Source organism: Schistosoma haematobium, chromosome 1 (genome assembly GCF_000699445.3).
Source record: "Schistosoma haematobium chromosome 1, whole genome shotgun sequence".
Taxonomy (NCBI): Eukaryota; Metazoa; Platyhelminthes; class Trematoda; order Strigeidida; family Schistosomatidae; genus Schistosoma; species Schistosoma haematobium.
In genome coordinates, this window is record NC_067196.1 from 10,460,319 (window position 1) to 10,483,937 (window position 23,619).

Here is a 23,619-nt window from a genome sequence, read left to right on the forward strand (position 1 = left end):
AAATATATATAATAGTCATTCAGTAGGAATACATGTAATAATAGTCCATAAATAATTCCTAGCAGTTACCATTCATTTATTTTGTTAATATATAAAAATGTGATACATGCATTACTATATTACTATCAAACCAGTGATTAAAAACTTAACTTTATGACAATGTGTATTGTATATTCAAATTCACCGAGTCTTCAACTAAGTGTCACTAGTTATTCCATAAATAATCTGATTCGAAACTGATTGCATAAGTCTACATTCTAATATTGAGTTTAATCAAATTGTTCACATAGATATTGACAAAAGCCTTAAATGCTTCAACTATTAAAACATTCATAAATTGTCTGCTTACATGAAAAGGAAAACTGATAGTCTACTTTATTAGCTATGATTACTATAAAATATATTGATCAAGGTGATTATTTTTCGTTCCTAATTGTACATCATTATTTAATTAATTTTAGTTCATATTCTCTAGTATATTGTAACATTTAACTAGATTAGTTTATAATCTTTAAAGGATCAAACAATCAACAAAGTTTAATGTCACAACAGTTTATTCTGTCTATATTCACCGTTAATTATCATGTATAATCTTAGAAGATTGGAATAACTTTCTTCGACAAAAATAGTTAAGTTTTTCGAAACAGTATTCAACATTTTATGTTCTGATTGGACATTGAATTTGACTAGAATATAAGTAATTATTTAGTATCAAAAATCTGCCGACTGAAATCAGTGTATCAAATATAATGTATTCATTTTACAAATTAATAATACTTGATCGTTTCATGAAAGTATTAAAATAAATGGTGTTGTTAGTTGAGTTCATCATTCATAATTCAATTCTGATAGTTTTATAAGATTATTAAAATTTGTTTTGATATATCTGTTATAAGGGGCCGCCAAACCAAAACGTGTCATCAGTCCTTGAATTCACTAAATTCTAGTCTTAGCCATGTTGGTAGATACACTCTACTTGGTTGGGGTCCGCGTGACTATCATAACCAATGGTTGGAGAGTCTTGGTGACATGGCTCAGAATCGATCACAATGGCGTAGATGTATACACTCTTTGTCTTCCCTTAAACCGTGATATTAAAATCGCTTCATATCTTTCTTTCTATGAACTAATTCTTTCTTCCTGTACTATGTGTCCTTATATGCAATCTTTCTTTTATATATTACTACCATTGAAGTGACTATTTCTATGAATTTGTTGATCATCTTGTTATGCTAATGCGGTATGGCAATTTGTACTGATGCATATATGTGACTGGTCCTACATTGTAGTTGACTGATTGAATATTTATTTGTACATGAGAAATCTCAGTTTGGAATCTTTTGCTTATTTACTAATTAGGTTTTGCTAAACATTATCAAAGTGATTGTTTATTAAAAATACCATGTAAAAATGTACCTGTTTTGTGACTTGTAATCATTAATCAGTTTCATTCATCTTTCACAATAATGTGATCGAGAGTAATTTTCATCTATTATGTAATAAGTGATGTTTATGTTTCTAGAAAAAGAAGAAGTTGTTTATTACAACCTATTGGTTGAATAATTTACAATGATGGAATGATTTTGTTTTGAGAAATAGATAATGTTTCATTATTTATATTACTATTCAGTGTACATTACTTGTTTGTTGATATGATTGAGATTTTTATAACTCCTGGATCTATTGATTAAGGTAAATAATCACAATTGATTGATCACTGGGTGGGGATCAATGTCATGCGTGTCTAGTCCTGTGACTCGACAGGGAGCACCAGTTCCCTCAAGATTACAGGTACACCTTGTTGACGAGTGCCAAGTAGCACGAAACCCGGGTCCAGGGTTTCCTGTCGACTAACTCTAACCATCATCTAAGGTAAATAATCTACAGAAAACTTCATCATTCAGTTTTAAAATCTGTATGGATCAATTCAGATTCCACACACACACACACGAAACCATACTTGTTTGATCACTGAGTATGATTAAAGAGGGTTTACAATATATCTGTTTTTCTAGTTATTGTTATACCAATAATATTGATACTGAAGTTTCACAATACAGATTGATTTTGGTTAGAAAATTATCTAGAACCTGCAATTAATATATGGTCATTTCATTCTCATATATGAGACTCAGCGTTATGCATCAATGACCGTGACAGAGATTGAACCCTGGGTCCGGAATATCTGTACAACGCTTCCTAGTTTCCAATGGTCATTTATACGATGTCAATCTGTAATGCGAAACTTCAAATTCAACAGTCTCCGCAACACCCTATAATAATGTTAATATCAGATTGTTATTTCGTTTAGGTTGTATATAACTGTCTAACATCTCAATTTCTTTTTACTAGGGCTTTTCGGGAGATTGTAGAATTTACATTGTTCGATTCACGGACTAGTGTCATGTAGAGGACCACTGAAAACCAGAAGGCATTGAATAGCTGTTTTGTCCTAGTGCACAACTTCTCAACAGTAGACATCCATAACCCTGCCACAGGTATTCGAATTCAGACTACTGAGCCGAGACCCATTGGTGTGTGTAGAATTCCAGTGAGGTGTGCCCATTAAAATAAATCATTTGAGTATGTAACAGTTATCAACCCCAGGTGATTGAAGATTGTCACATAATACCCTGAATTTATTGATGTTAGATATGTATGCTGTTAGACTTCATCTGTGAATGCTGTTTTTACGCACCATACAAAAGGTCCCCAGTTTGAATTCTTTGGGCATAATCATGGATGTACATTGCTGAGGAGTCTCACATAAAAATGAAACAGATGTTTAATTCATCCCCGTTTTTCGATAGTTCTCTAACTTGCATCAATTCGCGATTCATACTATGAATGTGTCTTTAGATGACAAAAAGCTACAAATAGAGAAGAGTAATAATTTCGTACTTCGTTGGATTTGATTTAATAATCTAAAGTTTATATACTTTCCAAGAAACCTTCAAGTTTTGAGTTTGATTCTAAGCATGTCTGTGGAGTCAATTGATTGTTCATAACTTAATTTTCAATAACATCCTAACGGATATCAATCTATGACGAAAACAGCCTATAAATTAAACTAATTTATATGAAACGTCTCATCAAAATCATACATAATAATTTTATAATTAAGTTATAAGTGAGATAAATGGGATGATAAGAATTAAGTTAAATAAAATAATTATTATTTGTAATGTTCAAACTTTGTCAAGTTTATTTCTATCCATAAAGGTACATTGTGTACCGAGAAGCATTTGATAGGACATAAGATTAACTAACTAACTCAGCATTCACATAGAGTACACTTTAATTTAATAATGAAATCAATTATTAATAATTAATCATTAAAAAAACCATCAGAATAAGATAAATTAAACACTGAGACTAGAATTTGATGAAAGTTCGTTCTGTTTTACTTTACGGCTGCGAAACATGGCCATTAAGAGTAGATGATACTCGTAAGCTACTAATATTTGACCTCAGATGCCTCAGAGATACTGCTCGCATCTGCTGGGATCACCGGAAAATTAATAGTGAGGTTAGACTCAGGGTATTAGGGAATGATGGTAAATCAGTTGATGAGGTTGTGAATCTTCATCGAATGAGATGGTTGGGCCACGTGTTGTGTATGCCTGAACACCGATTACCACGACGTGCGATGCTAACTGGTGTTGGGGATGGTTGGAAGAGAGTTAGGGGCGACCAAACCAAAACGTGGCATCAGTGCTTGAAGACACTAACTTCTAGTCTGAGCCATGTTGGTAGATGTAGACTACTTGGTTGGAGTCCGCGTGACTATCATAACCAATGGTTGGAGACTCTTGGTGACATGGTTTATTTGTAATTCTTTTACACGATGGTTATATCTTTTTGTGATTAATCAATATCAAGTGAAACATTTTATCCTCTGCAAACGTGAATAGACAAAGATGCGTATTATTCAATCATATAGTTAGTAAATACAGGAAATATTGTTTCAGTGAAGATTTTTCTTTACGGTGAATTTCAAGATAACTCTTCACTGAACCATTTTTCCTAGGGCTCAACGGATGTATTTCATTTATACGTAGTTCGTCACTGTAGTTACTATCAGATGGGTTTTGTGGAGATTGTAGTAATTTCAGTGGTTAAGATTATGAGTCAGTTGAAACTAGACCACCATGGAAAACCTGGAAGCACTGGACGGCCATTTCGTCCCATTATGGGACTCCTCAGCAGTGCGCATACACGACCTTGCCCCCTGAGACATTCGAACCCAGGACCTACTGGTTTCTCGCGCGAGCACTTAACCATTAGGCCACTGAGCCGGCATCCAACGGCTAGTTACTATTTGAAAATAATAGCTTGGTTTCTATTTTTATTTAGTGATAACTGCTTGTAGAGATGCATGGGTTATATGGCATTTACACTGGTCTACTGCATCTATTGTTTGCTTTTGATTATGGCACACCTCTAATAAATCTCTTCTAGAGCTATATAGCCTAATCGACATGCTACCATACATTCCTGATAGTGAGTTGACAACCTAATCAGACTGCATCAATCCATGTCAATAAGTTCTAAGTAAAACAGAGCATATTACAAATGTACAACAATCGAATGAAGAATTAACATTAAACAGACCGACATGATATTTGTAGATCCAAAATACTACAATTGATGTTAAGATCCCGACTTCATAATCCCTTCCCAACTCACAAAATTACTTTCCTCTTGAATCTGGAAAAGAATATAGAAGGTGGGATATTCAGGAAAAGTCTCACTATTGATGTAAACCTGTTTACAGAAAAAGTAGGGGGATTTATACGATGACATATAGCTCCGAGTTTCTGAAACCTTCTAGAAAACATGCTGAAGTCGGTGAGAGATTCATTAATTGTCTCATTTGCATAATGGACGCATAATCAGTGATATCTTAGAATTCGTTTTGTAGCTTATGAGATACTCTGACCAGTTAGATTATTTTCATCAGTCTCGCGATTTCTGATAACATGCTCCAAGAATTTTACTCGTCAATCATTCTCGTGTATCCGTATGTAGGATGAGCACGTCACTACTACATGTTATATTTTCAGTACAATATGTTGTCTAAATAAACATTTTTCAAGATACGTAATTCCATTCAAATATCACATTTACTGAATGCATACATAATTAAGATGGTTTTACAACGCACCAGCGATTCAGTGATGAGACAGGTTAGTCGGAGCTCATAATTAGGAATAGAATTGAAATCAACATACTCATCATCAATGAACGATTCAGACTTAAAGCAATTAGTCCCTTCGATAAATCTCTTGTTCCACTATCGAAATAAACAATTCACTTTCCAAAATCCATCAAACTCATTAGACTTATCTGTGTGCATATAACCAAAGTGTGAGTAACAAAATATAGTAACTTCATTGAATTATATATGTACAGTAGTTCTCAGTGCATTTCCCCCATTCTCCTGTGTTCTGACGACTATTTTAAGGAATTATCAAGGTTTCTCTAAGAATAGAACATCAAGAAAAATATATGTAAATAGACGTATAAGAAAAATAGTCATCAATATTTAAAAATTCAATCAGAAATGTATTTACAATATTGCATAAAGTAGATAGAAATTAATATTTATAAAATGAAGTTGTGTAACATTACTTACGCCTGTTACTCCCAATGGAGTATAAACCACCGACCTAGCATTCTCCAACCTACTCTGTCCACCGCCTTCCTTTCTAGTTCGATACAATTGCTGTTCATTCTTCCAATGCCTGTCTCCATTTATCGGCGTAATGTGTTCTTTGGTCTTCCACTTCTCCTTAGACCTTGAGGATTCCAAGCGAGGGCTTGTCTTGTGACGCAGATGGGTGCTTTCTGCAAAGTGTGTCCTATCCACTTCCAACGCTTCTTCCCGGTTTCTTCCTCCTCTGGCATTTGGTTTTTCTCTGCCATAGTAGGTTGCTGCTGATAGTGTTTGACCAACGGATCCGAATTATTTTGCGTAGACAACTGTGAATAAACACTTGTATCTTCTGGATGATGACTTGTGTAGTTCTCTAAGTTTCCGCCCCATACAGTAGAACTGTCTTGACATTTGTATTGAAAATTGTGATTCTGTTGTTGTTTGACAATTGTTTTGAGTTCCTGATATTCTTCAGTTATAAATATACTGCTTTTGCTTTGCCGATCCATGCCTTCACATCTGCATCAGATCCATCACTGTGTTCATCAATGATGCTGCCCAAATATGTAAAGGTTGTGTAACATAATAAGATTAATTTTGCAAATGAAATGAATTCAAAAATAGCAAAAATAGTCATTAGTTAATTCATGTGTACTAAGAGTTGAACAGTTTAGAAAAACTGAACAGGGTGAATGTAATTTACAAATTTAATAAGATACATTACTCAAATGAATAGTAATGAATTTGAATTTTTAGAAAATATAATAAATCTGTGCTAAGATGAAACAAATTATTTTTGTATGCACACATCACGTTTCCGTCAATAAAACAAAAATGTTGATCACATACTTCTTTTTTTATTGTATTGAAAAACAAATGATAGTCAGTATATGATTGTAGAGTTGGTTGGGTTTTATTAAAGTCATGAGCCGATTTTATTTAAATAGCCAATGAAAACCAACATGGAGTAAAGAAGTTCTGTTCTCTAAGTTGGATGGTTTTGTTGTGGAGCTTTTATCATTATTCTGAATGACTTCGTCAGCACAAACTTTAGGTAGAAGCGAAATGTTCGAATTCCTCAACAATAATCAATCAACATTGATGCCTACAGGACAAGCTGTGAGCTATATATTTCACTTCTACCTGAAGTTTGTGCTGGTGTCGTTCAGAATAACGATAAAGGCTCTACGATCAACCCATCCAGTTCAGAGAACAAAACTCCATCAAGGTGGAGTGGAAGATCATTTCGTCTTATGAAAGGGCTCCTCAACATTGCTTATCCACGACCCTGCATTCAGGAATCTATCTCAAGTGAATTTAGCTAAACGTTTTCGAAGTATATCGTATCATTAATTTTCAGGTCTCCAAGTTTTATGGTTTTTTATTTCAATTCGGTTAATTCAACATTGTTATGAAGTTGTATTCTAGATAAAATCACTTGCTCACTATTCTCTATGTTAAACTTCGTCTCAATAAGTTATGTTCTGTTTAAACTATTCTTAGTATATTAATGGTCAGGTTATTTTGCTTGCTTAGACATGTAGTGTTCATATAACTAGTATACGCGAACACTGACTGATTGTACATACGGATTATAATCGGATGAAAGATTAGTATTTGGAAATACCGAAATCGTATAATGTCAAGATGTTTAATAAAGTACCTCAATAATACAGTTAACATTTATCTATAAATCCTAAATTCACAAAATTACGCCGTTGAATACACGATAAATTCAGAAGGCAACCCTCTTGTTAACAAGTGAGAGTTAAGTTTCAAGACGTACTATAAATATAAAACGGTATATCATTGGGTCAGATTTATGTATTAATAGATCACTTGCTGCTTGGTAGATGAAGAGTGTACAAGATACAGTACATTTGAATAATTAATATTCACAAGGGGGATGTTTCAGGAAAGACAGAAGAAGTATAACCACAATTGATAGTGATTTGATCAATAGGAAAAAAATAGTAAGACAACTGCAACAAAACTATTTTCGTTGAAATACACAAGATCTAAGTCATTGAACGTGCACGTACTACTTAATATAATAGAAAGTAATACAGCGCAAAATATAAAATTAAATTTCCCGTAGTAGTTTTTCTCTTCTGTACGAAATTTGTAAAAAGGAAGAATAATTGAATTATCCCAACAAAGAAATGAAGAAAGGGAGTGTCTATAGAAACTAGAGTACCTCTATTTTTTGCAATATTTTCTGGATCGAAATGTCAGTAGGTGTCGAATACTAGAATTTGTACTTTCCAGAATAATGGCATAATCTGTTATGTCTGATCACATATATTGAGTTCGATCATGTAGATCTTCGCATACTCTAGTTATCGAAGTGATATCATTCAAATTAAATGCTTTTCTAAAAATAGATTGTCCACATAGGACCAATAGCACGATGATGGTGAGATATCAATACTTACCAACAATTGGTTGAGAATGCAGTTCTCCTTTGCTCGCTCGTCCGATAACCAGAATAGAGCTCAGAAAAAAACAGATAAATAACTGGTAACCGTGCAGTTCAACTTTATAACTTGGTTCGTACATTAATTCATAGTAAATTTATAACTTTATATCAGTATACATAAGAAGAAACATTGTAGGCATATCTACGTTATAGAACTATGTAATGGGTCCGTAACTAATTAAAAATAACTTAAGAAAAGTTCAAGGTAAAATATAAGTTTATGTGTCAGATGAAGACTTACTTATAGTGTAATACAAAAGTAATTCACATATTTGCTAACTATACAACAAAAATATAAGCGATAACCTCAGGTAGGACAGTTTCAAAATTTCAGCTTTATTCACTATTTTCACCATTATAGCGATTTCATAAAGCTTTGGAGGTACTATTTTGGTATTGAACCTATAGAGTGAATTGAAATAAAATACTTATTTATAGACATACACGGAAAGATGTAGTTGACTTATTTCACATATAACTGTTATAACTTATGAATTAATGATACGGCCAATTAGTGAACAGTGATTTATCGACCTGACCAATGACACATAAACGTGTACGAGCAGTCTAGAGTCTTTATCGGTCCTTCTTCCTGCCTAGCTCTGCCTGTTAAATCCGGAACACCAATCTCAGCCTCCGCGATATGAATCATGTATTTCAAACATACCAACTAGACAGACCACATCGTACCATAAAATAGAAAATGACATATGTACAAGATCTAGCCAAATGTGGCTGTGAATATAGGAGATAGTAATTGATAGACTGAGTATAACTCAAGAATGGTAAGTCGTATAATACTAGTTCATAGGTCAAAATAAAGCTCATAATAAGAGGTACACAAATATGAATAGTTTAGTTACTTAACAACCATACAGTAAAATAATATATGTATAGTATTAGTTCAGTAACAGATCGCAACAGTTACTATTCATTATTCTCGTCGGGATATAACAATGACTAAGTATTTATTTTTACAATGATATAGTTTAATTCTAAACACAAAACTTCCATCACAATTGATTGATCACTGGGTGGTGATCAATGTCATGCTTGTCTAGTCCTTATTAGTGCAGATCGAATGCTATCGACCATGTTGCAATGTGGCCACCAGTCTAGGTGACTCGACACTGTGGGCATTATATATTGAGATTAGATGGTGGTTAGAGGCCGTCGACAGGAAACTCTGGACCCGGGTTTCGTGCTATTTGGCACTCGCCAGCAAGGTGTACCTGTAATCTTGAGGGAAGTAGTGCTTCATGGCGTATTCGATTCCGTGTCACGCAGCTTCACAGTCAGAGACGTTACCACTGAGCTATCCGGGCCGCGACCAACCTCCTGTAGGACTGAGATGTAATCACAATTGATTGATCACTGGTTGGTGATCAATGTCATGTGTATCAAGTCCTTATCTAGTGCAGATCGAATGCTATCGACTACCTCCAACCACCATCTAAACTAAACTTCCATGTATGGAATTCTAGAAAATAAAAGAAAACTGTATATCAAATTACTGTATTAAAATGTAATATTACATTCAATCTTCCCCAAAATATATGTTGATATTATATATCAAATTTAACGATGGTTATTCAAGGTCAAACATACCATCTAATTTAAGTTCACAATGATATCAGTTTATCTCTAACATAAAAATGCTGAGTTCTTTTCTCTTCTTTTTTTTCTTTTTCCTTTTTTTGCTTTATCTATAAGTGGTAAACAATTGAAACCATCTAGATTCTTAAATTAGATGGTTTTTTTTAAAATAAATTTTTTTTGTTTAATTGGTATATACAACAATGTGTTCATTAAAACTTTACTATTTTGTCATTACTTTTTTTTTAGAATTTTTGTTTCTACCTAAAAATAAAAAAAAAGAAGATAACATAAAAGAAAAAACAGAAAAAAAACTACGTTTCATATCCGGAAATTAAGAAACATAAATGTGAATTTAAAATTTATTATGGTTTAAATGGATCTAATTAAAATTTCAAAAAAAAAAACAAACAAACAAAATCAAACAGGTTAAATAAAATGTTAATGTAATTTAAACGAACATTCGTTTTTCTTTCTTTCTTTTTCTCTTCTTTTTTCTTCTTTTTTTCATCTTTTTCTCTTCTTTTTTTTCTAATCATATCCTCTATCATATAATAAATATGAAATTCATTTATAATTCAGTATGAAATATGATGTCATATTTAATATTGTGTTGTTGTTCGTTGTTCGTTGTTGTTGTCTTAAACAAAATGTCATAAATGCACTTTTAACCTACATAGTTGAGTCAATAAATAAATGAGTTAATATCATTAAATGTAAAAAATTTTGCTTTTTTTTCCATTTTTTTGTTGTTGCTGTTGTTGAAATAATCATCATATATGTTTTTAGTTTTATTTTTATTGTTGAAAATATTTGTAGAAGTTTTCTTCTCTTTTAAAAACTAAACTTATTGTTTTATATTTTATCGTTTCTATATCATTTAAGTAAAGATTAGTAACTGGATAAAAATAGTTGAAATCTAGAGTCAATTGAAGCTAGAACACTATGAAAAATCCGGAAGCTCTGGGTGGCCGTTTCGTCCTAGTATGGGACTCCTCAGCGGTGCGCATCCACGATCCCACCCCCGTGAGATTTGAACCCATGACCTATCAGTCTCATGCGCGATCGCTTAACCATTAGACAACTGAGCCGACCAGCGTCCAACGGTGGTAATGTCTAACTTTAACCAATCCACGAAATTGCGCCACCGTACACCATTGTCATCAGTGAGCTGATATCTCACAACAGACATGGTTGAACTCCACTGGTAACGGCTTCTTACTAGAACTCCAGGAAGTACCTCTTGATGTGAGTCACTAGTGAGCAGGTGATTATTATCAGAAAGGGTCCAGTGCTTCCAGGTTCTCCATGGTGGTCTAGCTTAAATTGACTCATGATTTCAATTAGTGAAATTCCTAAAATCTCCACAAAACCTCTTCTCATCAAAATAGATTAATAAAGTTGAATTCACTCGTTTCGCCTGTTTATTGGACAGATCAATTATATTCATTTTATTTATTTCTGTTTAAACATATAAACATTGGTACAAGGAGGCACATAATAGATATGCGCTGCATAAATTATTTGAGTTTTGTGAGGGTTTGGATACTTCACGAGTGCTCAAACGGAAGCAGATGGTTTTTTAGGGGGCCACAGTCGGTGCCTTCAACCTAAAAGTCTAATCCACAAGGTAATGGAGCAATTTAAGGAGATGAAGTTCCATGGTAGCCGGTGACCAACGATTGGTTCATACGTCATTTGTTTTCTTGGGATTCTGGAGCCCATGTACACTATTAGTTTGGAATCAGGATTTTTCAACTTCCTTAGATGGACTCTTCGTGTCCATTAACCCGGTTAAAGCGCCGGACATTTACTTTTCGTCGTCTTAATTTCATAAGCATCACCCGCGCCACGAGAAGGCAGTGAGCAGAACTTCCCTGTCAGTGGTTGTATGCACGTAGACATGTAAGAGCACTTAGAGGGGTAGAGCTGACTTTTTCCACCCTCAGCCATACCAGGGCATTTAGGGGTTGAATCTTATTTAATTATATACAAATGGTCTTGTGTTTTGATGTTAGATATTGGGGGGAAGTTGATAAGAAATCTTGAACCTATGATTTGTATTTGTTGACATTCAGTAGCAGGGGTAAGTACAATTTTTATGAAAATGATATTTCCTGATGAATTCGAAACAGAGTCAGTTTCATAGTTTGAGTTCTTATTATTAAGCTATTCGGGTAGGGAGTGAACTCTAGTAAGAATATTGCACTTCCAATGGTTGATCTCTTCAAAATAAACTTAATTTCATTAAAGAGGAATAATAGTAATAATAATAAAGAGGAAGAATGTATTTGTAAAATCTCAGCGAAAAAAATTTGAAGTAAACCTAACGTTTCGCCTGGCAATATGATCCAAGCTTTTCCAAGGGAATATCCTTGGACCAGATTGCCAGTCAAAACGTTGGATTTAATTCAAATTCTTTCTTTGAGATTTTACAAATACATCCTTCCTCTTTAATGTCTCACATCAACTCGGCGCTCAAATACTGTGAAACTATTCGATCAAATTTAGACGAAAGTTCTTATTTATTGTTCTGCAAACTAAATTTCATTAACGAAAGACTATTAAACGATATTTTTACGAAACGTTTACTGGAATTAAACCTAAAATATAAGTATAAGGTGATTATTTTTGCTTCCAACATAACTTGAGTATGCAATGTCATTAACTCCCATTTCATTAAAATCATTTGATAAACAAATAATTATCAATATGGGGTTGATGAAATAGTTGAATTTCATTGGAATTACGAACTTATCTCACTTAGACAAGCATAAGACAAAACTTGGTCGCGGATAAGCGGTCTAGATGTTAAGTATTCGCGGGCGACATCAAATGTCTTGGGATTGATTCCCAATCGCGGAATCGTAGAACTGTGAATTACTGTAGACGAAACATTCGTCTAGTGCTTCAAGGTTCCCAATGGTTAACTAAGTTAGATCGATTCGTGATTTTAATAAAACTGAAATAATTTTAAAACCAATAATTACATAGCGTATGTACCCAGTTGACAAGTATTAAATATATGGCTAGTGATTAGTGAACAAACGACAACTTAAAAGTATGATCGAAATGTTAGTTATAATCGTCTACGAGATTGCAATCCCAGCTGATAAATGATTGAATACAGTAGGTATGGATAAAATGGACTATAATATAGAAGCTGAAGAATTTCTAAAACATATTACAACCACCCAGAAATAAACTACATAACAAAACCGGTCAATCAGGAAACCAATGTTTAAAACTAAGAAAAGTCGTTAGAATAGGACAAGACAACTGCGAAATAAAGTTCATTGAAGTTGCTTCTTTTTGATTTTATGGAAGATTGAAATTTCGCAAACCTTTCATACCTTTGTGAATAGTTCATTTACTTTCAAGGGCTTCAACATACAGTATATTGAGGGAAATATGAAGTAAACTAGAATGTCTGACAAATTCATGAAACATTGTATAAAGCATTTAAAAGTACGTTTTTGGGAATTCAATTAAAGGTATGGGAATCAGAAGATACAAATTAAAACTATTCTTCTATGGAATAACATTAGTTGCCGTAACTGGACCAAATCATGTTTTAACTGTAATAAACTGACATTCGATATAATAAAACTTTGAAACTTACATGTTCCAGAGATGATAAAACTTGATAGATGTAAACTTTTACTTCGCTTTCATAAACAAAATGAAAATACACTCATTTATATATTGATTTTATTGACATTTAATAATTAGTATCAAAAGGGGTTTGACAGGTATTATTGTAATTTTAACAGCTGAAATCATGAGTCAATTGAAGCTAGAACACCATGGAAAACCTGAAAGCACTTGACGGCCGTTGCGTCCTAGTATGAGACTCTTTAGCTGTGCGTATCTACGATCCCGCCCTACGGGATTCAAACCCACGACCTACCGGTCTCGTGCGTGAACGCTTAACCTTTAGACAACTGAGCCTATATCTAACTGTGTTAATGTCTGACTTGAACCAATCCACAATATTGCGCCACCGCTCGACCATTGTCTTTTGTGGCCAGTGATGTTCAACCAGGTCTGTTGTGAGATAAAAACTCACTGAAGACATTAGTGGACGGTAGCGCCGTATCGTGGATTGATTGAAACTAGACATCAACAACGTTGGATGACTGCTCAGTGATCTAGAGTTTAGGCATTCACGCGTTAGACTTAATGTTCTGGTTTCAACTGGTATATGCAGGATGGTGGACATGCACTGTTGATGAGTTCAATACTAAGACAAAATAGCCGTCCAATACTAACAGATTTTCCATGGTTGTCTACCTTGAATTGACTCATGAATTCAACTATAAATTTCGAAATATTTTAAATTTGATTACAATAATGTGTTGAATAAATATTGGTTTAAATTAGGTAAAATGCTTGTATAGACTGACTTTATTTTTTAAAGTCAGAATAGATAAGAGACTATTGTTAATTTAGACAAATAATAATAATAATATGCTTGAATGGTTGTAAATAGCAAATAAAATACAATCAAAGATATTATTATGTAAGAAGAAAAAAATAGTTGTAATGTATTAAAGTAGATATTGAATAGACTTCTCTTCAGGAAAATAACAGACATTGAAATGATTTTCAGTTTTCCCACTGTTATTGTAACTATGTGATTTTTGAAGATCAGTTTGAATTATTTTATTCGGTGTGTTTGTTAAAATATTTGAGGAAATGAATGAATGCTTAAATGAGCATATAGAAGTTGTTTATTTATTAAAGATCACATCAATAGTTGTATATCTATACATGATGGTTGTATATGACTAGTATTATGGTGTGCTACTTATATTGGCATAAGTAGTATATGATGTTAGTTGTGAACAGAAGGTCTGACAACAAAGAGACAAGAGGATCGAACAGTAAAGAATGGAAATAGGATGCAATTTATATGAAAATGCAAGAACAATGAAGTCTGAGTCATTTTGAGACAATTGATGGACAATTTGCAAATTAAGCATTTACTTTATGATTGTTAGATTTTATTAATAAGTCCTGTAATTTCGCGTTAAATATATTCGATTGTCTCCACCCGTGTTCTGTTCACTACAGTATAATAACACTGAATCTATGTCTAATAATCTAGCAAGATGAACTAATTCTTCATCAGTGAACTTTAAACGATTTAATTAATATGTATACCTGAACAGTGATTACAACGGTGCACAATGCTGATTAGTGTTGGAGACAGTTGGAAGAAAATTAGGGGGGACTAAACCAAAACGTGGCATCAGTCTACAAAGTCACTAGCTTCTGGTCTGAGCCATGTTGGTAGATATAGACCACTTGGTTGGGGTCCGCGTGATTATCGTAACCAATGGTTGGAGAGTCTTGGTGACATGGCTCAGAATCGATCACAATGGCGTAGGTGTTTACACTCTTTGTCTTCCCTTAAACCGTGATATTAAAATCGCTTCATATCTTTCTTTCTATGAACTAATTCTTTCTTCCTGTACTATGTGTCCTTATATGCAATCTTCCTTTTAAATATTACTACCATTGAAGTGACTATTTCTATGAACTTGTTGATCATCCTGTTGTGCTAATGCGGTTTGGCAACTTTTACAGATGCATATATGTGTCTGGTTCTACGTTTTAGCTAACTAACTGACTGGTTGATTTAACGAATCTCGTTAACGTCATGGATGTCCAACATGTATTGATCGGTTTCCTGCTATTGATTGACTTGCGCCACAGTGCTTATATTATATGCACTTCACTTATCTGTTCTATTTAGTAAAATAGATCCCTTCGGTAATTTCAACTAAGTTTTCATCACCTGCTGTGACCTCGAATAAGTTAGAACGTCATGTCATTCACGTTCAATTCGAATAAACTTACCGCCAAAATTTAGTGATGCACAATTCGTTAGGAAATCATCTCCAAGGTTTATGTTTTCTACTAATTATCAAGTGAAATACTTCTCTAAATTGAACATGTAATTATTCAGAGTATTAAAAATAAATATTGTCATTAGTAATACGCTATCCATTGAAGTTTTTTTCTGTATATTTTCTATTAGGATTTGTTTAATGTCGCCTATTGTTGGTTGAACTCACTACTTATCAGAACATTGAATCTTCAACCTTGAATAAAATTGATACATCTTGTCATATTCAAACTTGTGCCATGTATTGTCACAACCAAACATGTTAACACTGTGAATTCACTTGATGTTATTTACTTATATCTTCCCATTGACGTTTGGCACTGAAATTGAGCGGTTTCTTGTTGACATCTGTGCATCCTTTACGGATTGCCTCGATATTGTCTTAAGATACAAGCATTATAAGCGGAAATGGATGATGGCTAACAGTGGAATCCAGGACGAGCGTTTTTTTCCTATCCAGGTCTCGTCAGCTGGATGAACATACATCCCAGATTTGTTGCTCACTCTAGGACTCGAACTCATTGCTATTCTCTTCAAACACCATCATTACAAATACTATAACTGTAGTTAACAAGAACACGAGTAAGGACAACCGAATGTATTTCAACACGAAATTACAGAACACCTCACTAAAATCTGAGAATACAGTAAATACTTAATTTGCAAAATATCAATCCATCGTCTCAAACTTGACTGTTTCTATCGTCTCAGATTTCATTGTTTCATGCATTTTCATACCAATTGCTTTCTAGTCCCATTCTTTCTTTCTCGATCTTCTGCTGAAATACATTCTATTCCTGACTATCATTATATGCTACTTATGTAGATATTAGTAGCTCACACCACACTACTACTATTACTGCTACTATTAATAATAATAATAATAATAATAATAATATTATAAATAGTAATAATAACACATCGTGATCAGACAATATTGGACAAGATATAGCGAATAATATATGATCAATTCATGATTATGAAAAATAAACGTTTCAGGAAAACTAAGATAACTGGAATTTTATGACATTTGATAAACAAAACAAAACAAAACAAACTTTTTTATGACCATTTACATTAATTAACTAAAATAAAAGTTTCTAATAAATATATTAAAACTTTAACGATAAATAACACACTGATGAAATTGTCATCTTTCTAAAATTTAATTATTAATTTCGATAGTTGAAATCATGAGTCAATTGAAGCTAGATCACCATGAGAAACCTGGAAGCACTGGATGATCGTTTCGTCCCAGTATGGGACTCTTCAACAGTGCTCACCCACGATCCCACGTCTCGAGATTCGAACCCAGGACCTATCAGTCTCTCGCGTGAGCGCCTAACCATTAGACCACTGAGCCAGCATCCAACGGTGTTAATGTCTAACTTCAGCTAACCCATGAAATTGAGCGATATATCCGCCATTGTCATCAGTGAGTTACTACCTCACAAATAACCCAGTTGAACTCCACTGGTCACTGCTTCCCATTAGAACTGCAGGATATACTTCTTGAAGCTAGTCACTAGTGAGCATATGTTGATTAGTATCAGAAGGGGTTTTGTAGAGATTGTAGTAATTTCTATGGTTGATATGAGTCAATTGAAGCTAGAACACCATGGAAAACCTGGAAGCACTGGACGACCGTTTCGTCCTATTAATTAAGATCATGAACTGATCAGTGTTAGACCATCATTTAAAACCTGGAAGAAATATGTTCAACTACTTCCCCTCCCTTCATCAACATCAATGCTAATTAATCAATAGTAATCTTAGTTATTGAATGACCTACTTTAACTATTGTATTTACGACCTTTCGTAGTTAAATGTGATCGTCTCTGTTATCTTTATTCATAAATCCTTGTATTATTATTATTTTTGGTTCAACATCATGATTCGTTCACTTCGCATTCATCTCAACGTATTGTGTCTTACTAATAGTTGCTTACACAATGTAGTCTTCGATTAAATACTTGCTCGAATTGTAATTGTACTGTTATTTCTCTCACTCTATCTGACCCATATTTATTCTGACCATGGATCTTAGGATTTCACTTAACATATAAGCTGATTCATATGCCAACAAGAGACTGATCAATTACAGTTTTAAATAACAACGGGAAGATACGAGCGAACAACACCAAGTGAATTTAAAGATCACCCCATTGCACAACCAGGTGGCTGTCAGGACTCAGTAGCTAAGTGGATAATGCAATGGCGTTTGAAGCGAACGGCAATGTGTTCGAGTCTCAGAGTGAACATCAACTCCAGGATGCATGTACATCCAGCTGACGAGTTCCAAATCGGACGAGGCACGTGTCCTGGATTTCACTTTTATCCACAATCCATCTTTGTCTAAATCAATAAACAAATTATTTGAATGAAATGACTGAGTGCTTTATTGTGTAATAATAATAATATCATGTAGATGATTTATACTTGAAGTAATGGATTGATGACATTGCTTAGAACGGCAATGAAAGTCTTACAATCAAATCATCTAGTTAATAGAATATAGTACTGTAGTGAACAAGAACACCAGTGGGAGCAATAGCATGTATATGAGCACAACATTACAGAGCATCTCACTAAAATCTTAGAACCATATAGTAAATAGTTAATTTGCAAAATATCAATCCATCATCTCAAACTCCACTGTTCCTGTTGCAAACATCAATCCATTGTCTCCGATTTCATTGTTTCATGCATTTTCACACCAATTGCTTTTCGTTCCCGTTCTTTCCTCATCGACCTACTGAAATACATTCTATGCCTGACCACTGTTATATTACTACTTGTGTGGATATAAGTAACCCACACCACAGTACTACTAGAAAACTATTACTGTTTATCAGAAAGAATAAACTGATAGTAGACTAAAAGAATGTATTGAAATTCATTACAAATATAACATACATATAAATGCATAGTGATGTTTTCTTTTTCGAAATTCAGTCACTTTTTCACTATGTATATATGTATGCATATATGTACGGATGTATGTTGGTACAGTACATACGGTAATTTAGTATAGATGATAAGAATCTTTCAGAATTAGCTTTTGTCATATATCCATTGAAATTGTTTTTAAAATTAAAAGTATTACATAACTGACAATTGACATACACTGAATGATGTGCTAAAAATAATACATTGTTTAGATAAGACTTGTGTGCATTACCAAACTTCTAGTTGTCATATGATGCTTATTAATGAATTGTATGTTTAAAGTCAATGGGCGCAAATATTTTTCTAACTAGACAGATTTTTTTCGTCCTATGCTTTTAATGCTTTTTATTTGCTCTTCTTAATTGATCATAATATGATCTAGTATGACTTGTCATTTGAAATGTTGTCGTTTAGGCTTCCTTTTTAGGAATAGTTATCTTTAGATAGAAGATATACTCTATAGAAATTGGACATAAAACATAATAATATAAATCATTGTCAATTGAAGCTAGATCACTATGGAAAACCTGGAAGCACTGGACGTCCGTTTCATTCTAGTATGAGACTCCTCAGCAGTGCGCATCCACGATCCCGCACCCCGCGAGATTCAAACCCAAGCGCGCAAGTGCTTAACCATTACATCCAATGGTGTTAATGTCTAGCTTCAACCAATCCACGAAATTGCGCCACCGTACACCATTGTCTTCAGTGAGTTGATATCTCACAACAGACCTGGTTGAACTCCGCTGGTCACTGGTCTAGCCCCAATAGAATTATGATTTCAATTATTGAAATTATTAAAATCTCCACAAAACCCCTTCTGATAAAAATCATTGCGTTTAATAGGTGAACTATCTTTGCTTCGGATAATATCAAAACAAAGTATTATAGTGAGGACAATCGAATGTATTTGAATACAATATTACACAAAAATCTGAGAACAATACAGTAAATATTTCATTCGCATAATATCAAACAAATGTATCAAACTTGACTGTTCCATTTGCAAATATCAGTCAATCGTCTCAAACTTCATTGTTTTTTGGTCTCCATATCAATCTTTTTTGTTCTCGTTCTCCTTTCTATGATCTTCATAACCTTCTACCGCCAGGTATTTCACTCTTGACTGGTAATACATTATTGGGGACGTTAGATCTCCAGATCTCACTTGGAAAAGTTCCTAATTTTGTAATTTTATTTAGAAAATTTGAATTTCTTTGTTTTCGCAACAAAAGCGCTCTTTTCACCTTCATGTCGTATTTTCCACTTGGGAGAATCTTAGACGCTATTGGTCCGTTGTGTCTTTTAGTATACTATTTTGTAACTCTTCTCAAGGACAGTTTTGTGCTGTATATATACGTTTTGATTTGTGTCTGTTGTCATATCTGGTGCTTATGGCTTTTTGTGGGAATATACTTCCCCGTTCACACTTCGACTTCTGTTTCTAGTTAGCGGGGCTTGGACTCAATAGAATAGCTAGTTTATTGATCTTTAATCACAAGTCATTGTTTCGTTCGCAGACTAAGTGAACTCGTAACTGCTTCAAATCTAGCAGCATCATATAAATCTTAGTGTTTGCGTCTCCTAAATATTGATTTCCTCATAGTGATTACATCATTAATCATAACTTTAATGTAGATCATTCATCAAACACAAAATACATATTACAACTAATAATAATCAGAATGGGTATTGTGGAGATTTTAGAAATTTCACTGGTTGAAATCACGAGTCAATTGAAGCTAGAACACCATGGAGAACCTGGAAGCACCGGACAGCAGTTTCGTCCTAGCACGGGACTCCTCAGCAGTGCGCATCCCAGACCCCGCCCCCCACGAGATTCGAACCCAGGACCTATCAGTCTCGCGCCAGACGCTTAACCAACTAGACCAATGACCCGACATCGAATAATAATACTAATAATAATAATAACTTACACTTTTCAAATACATATCCAGTGATCCATTGATACAGAACTCTGTAATTATTGAATATGAAGAATATTTCATTGATCTATCTATTATACTTAAACCATAAAACTTGACAATATTCACATGATTGAACTGTGCATAATTTATGATAAATTTCATTAAATTTTCATTGAATAATAAGAATTTTTTAATTTTAGATCGTAATCTAATGGATGATAATGATGATGATGCTGCTGCTGATGATGATGATGATGCCCATGATGATAATTTACTTCTTGGATTATTCCATATACAATTCAATGGTACTTTATATAATGAATTTTTATAATGATGAAATTGTTGATTACATAATAGATTCAAATGTGATAAATCTTGTATAAAGATATAAACAGAATTAGTATTATTTGGATTAGAATTGGTGAATGATGTAATCAGTTTGTTGTGATGTAATTCAGTTAAATTATTCATCATTAATAAATTATCATTATTTCTACGATGCGAATGTAAGAACACAAGACTGGTATGAGTGAACATTTATTAACCTCAAAATATGACCACCACCACCACCACGACTTTAGTCGAAAAACACAATCATTTATATATTGATTGTGCACCCATTTTGATTAATGATCAGAATGAAATCACATATATAACAAATCACATACTGAACATAGTTCATGTCAATGGAATACAAGATTATCGTATATCATAAAAGAGAACAAATACTACATTAAGTATTCATCTCATTGAATCAGAACGGAAGTAATCTTAAACAAAAACTCATAATGAGTAAATTAATCAATAATTGACTTTGTTTCCCGTCATATCAAATAGCTAGTGACAATCAAGGCTACCAGGAAAAATCGATTTAAAATTTGCAAAATAGCTAAAATGTTCAATTTTATATATAAATGTAGAAAAAAAACATTGATGATGTTGTTCAAAATGACAATGAGAGCTCAGTTATTTAATTATTTAAATCAGAGAATACAACACGATTGAAAATGAATTCATGAATAACTTAACAAAAAGAACGAAACTATAATAATTACAATGATGGATAGTGGCTAGCAGTGGGATCCAGAACGCTCGTTCCGTCCTATTTGGGACTCGTCAGTTGGATGTACCTGCATCTCAGAGTTGATGTTCACTCTGGGACTCGAACCCAGTACCATTCGCTTCAAACGCCATCGCATTATCCACTCAGCTACTAAGTTCTGATAGCCACTTGCCACTATCCAACGTTGCTTACAAAAAGCTTGTGAATTAAGGCAAAAACGAGACATACGCACAGTATGCACATACGCCAATAACAGACTGATCAATTGCAGTCTTAAACCTCAATGAGAAGATACAAGTCAAACAATACCAAATGAATATAATAATTATAGTTTAATTAGAAATCAATAAAATGTGCTGTAGATATGCAAGTTTTAAAAGTAAAATAACCAAAAAAATGATTCAATGAATAATATTTTAATTGAAAACTTCGAGGTAAACATCATGCAAATTCGTAAAGGATAAGATGTTATCTTAGTAAGAGACAAAGTGTGGTATGTGCTACTGATGTTAACAGATATAAGTAGTGTATGTATTACCAGTGGAATGTGAAATACCTGGCGGAAGAAGGTTAAGAAGATCATAGAAAAGAGAATGAGAACAAAGAATGATTGATGTGGAAACCAAAGAACAATAAAGTAATAACTGTGTAATTCTCAGATTTTACTAAAATGTCCTGTAAGTTTGTGTTGAAATACATTCAATTGACCTTACTTATGTTCTTGTTTACTCTAAAGGTGTTCCCCTAAAAAAAATTAAATTTTAATATAATATAAACTGATTTATGTATGATAGAATAGTCCATCATTATATTATGTAATCTCCATGTTAATGAGAAATATTGACTATCACTATGATTTTTTTTATATATTTAGGTTTATAATTGTAAGTACCATAGTTCATCATAGAATATGCGAAACATTCACAGAATATGGAAGCTAACACCGCACCTATATTTGTTTAAAATTAACATATAATTCCCATTTAAACACTAGAAAACACGAAGTTCAATGAAGATAGATCTCTTTTCAACGAATTCGTTCCGTGAGGACATATGAACAAGGAAAAATCATGATGATGCAATCGAAAGTTTATATTACTAGATTACGCAGTATGATTAATATAAATAAACTTAATAAGCTGGTAACAAATTAGTATTTTAACATAAAAATTTTCTTAATATATACATGTGATTGTAGAACATGACAGTAAATTCGTTGAGAACGGGTTCCTTCGCTAAACTTCGTGGTTTTAATGGTTCATTTTCGTCAAGTAAAGTTAGACGATAACACTGTTGGTTGCCGGCTCAGTGGTGTAGAGGTTAAGCACTTGCACGCAAGACCGAAACGTCCTGAGGTCGAATCCCGCTGGCGGGATCGTGGACGAGACCTGCTGAGGAGTTCCATACTGGGGCAAAACGGCCGTCGAGTTCTTCCAGGTTTTTCATGGTGGTCTTGCTTCAATTGACTAGTGAATTCAACCACTAAATAAATTTCTATTAAACATTTAATAAAATGAACTGTTCTGTTGTTAACTAAATTCAGTAATTTACCTAGTTATTCAATGTGTTTTAGATTATGTTTTATAAATTCGATAACAACTATCAAACGTTGAAACGGGAGTTAACTATAACGAATACGATTTTAAAGGGATAACGTTTAGCCATTTGAAATTGATTTGTCAACTGCAGGTTGTGTTCGTTAGTATTACTCACTATTCTCCTCTTTGTTTGGTTTCACCGCAGATGTCCTCCACAAAAATGATTTTTCGTCTAACGTTTTAGGGTTTGGTCACTTCTTTGAAACTTACTAATAGACTTGGAATAGGCAGATGACACAGTTTTGTCCATTGAAGATGCTGATATGGTCCAGAGTCACATGAGAAATAATTCAAGCAGGTTTGGCAGACGTTTCACTCCCACTATTTACAAATTCTTGCTAGTGTGTAGCAAAACTTAAATTGATCACAGCAGTGAAATAGCTGAGTGCTTCGGCTACTTCACCTATCTTGGAAGCCTCATCAACTGTCGTTG

The 23,619-nt window shown here is 33.6% G+C and overlaps 2 protein-coding genes across 2 annotated transcripts; both read right to left on the bottom strand.

The window, feature by feature from the left end:
• Positions 1–3,738: 3,738 nt before the first annotated feature.
• Positions 3,739–8,923, bottom strand: MS3_00000982 (uncharacterized protein). Its single transcript, XM_051208539.1, has 2 exons — positions 8,095–8,923; positions 3,739–6,213 (listed from the first exon to the last, which is right to left on the bottom strand). Exon 2 carries the CDS (start codon positions 6,166–6,168, stop codon positions 5,758–5,760), a length of 411 nt encoding a protein of 136 aa, XP_051073121.1. The 5' UTR covers positions 6,169–6,213; positions 8,095–8,923; the 3' UTR covers positions 3,739–5,757.
• Positions 8,924–16,806: 7,883 nt separating this feature from the next.
• On the bottom strand, positions 16,807–21,087 carry MS3_00000985 (uncharacterized protein). Its single transcript, XM_051208540.1, has one exon. The coding sequence runs from the start codon at positions 21,060–21,062 to the stop codon at positions 20,514–20,516; it is 549 nt and encodes a 182-aa protein (XP_051073122.1). The 5' UTR covers positions 21,063–21,087; the 3' UTR covers positions 16,807–20,513.
• Positions 21,088–23,619: the final 2,532 nt, after the last annotated feature.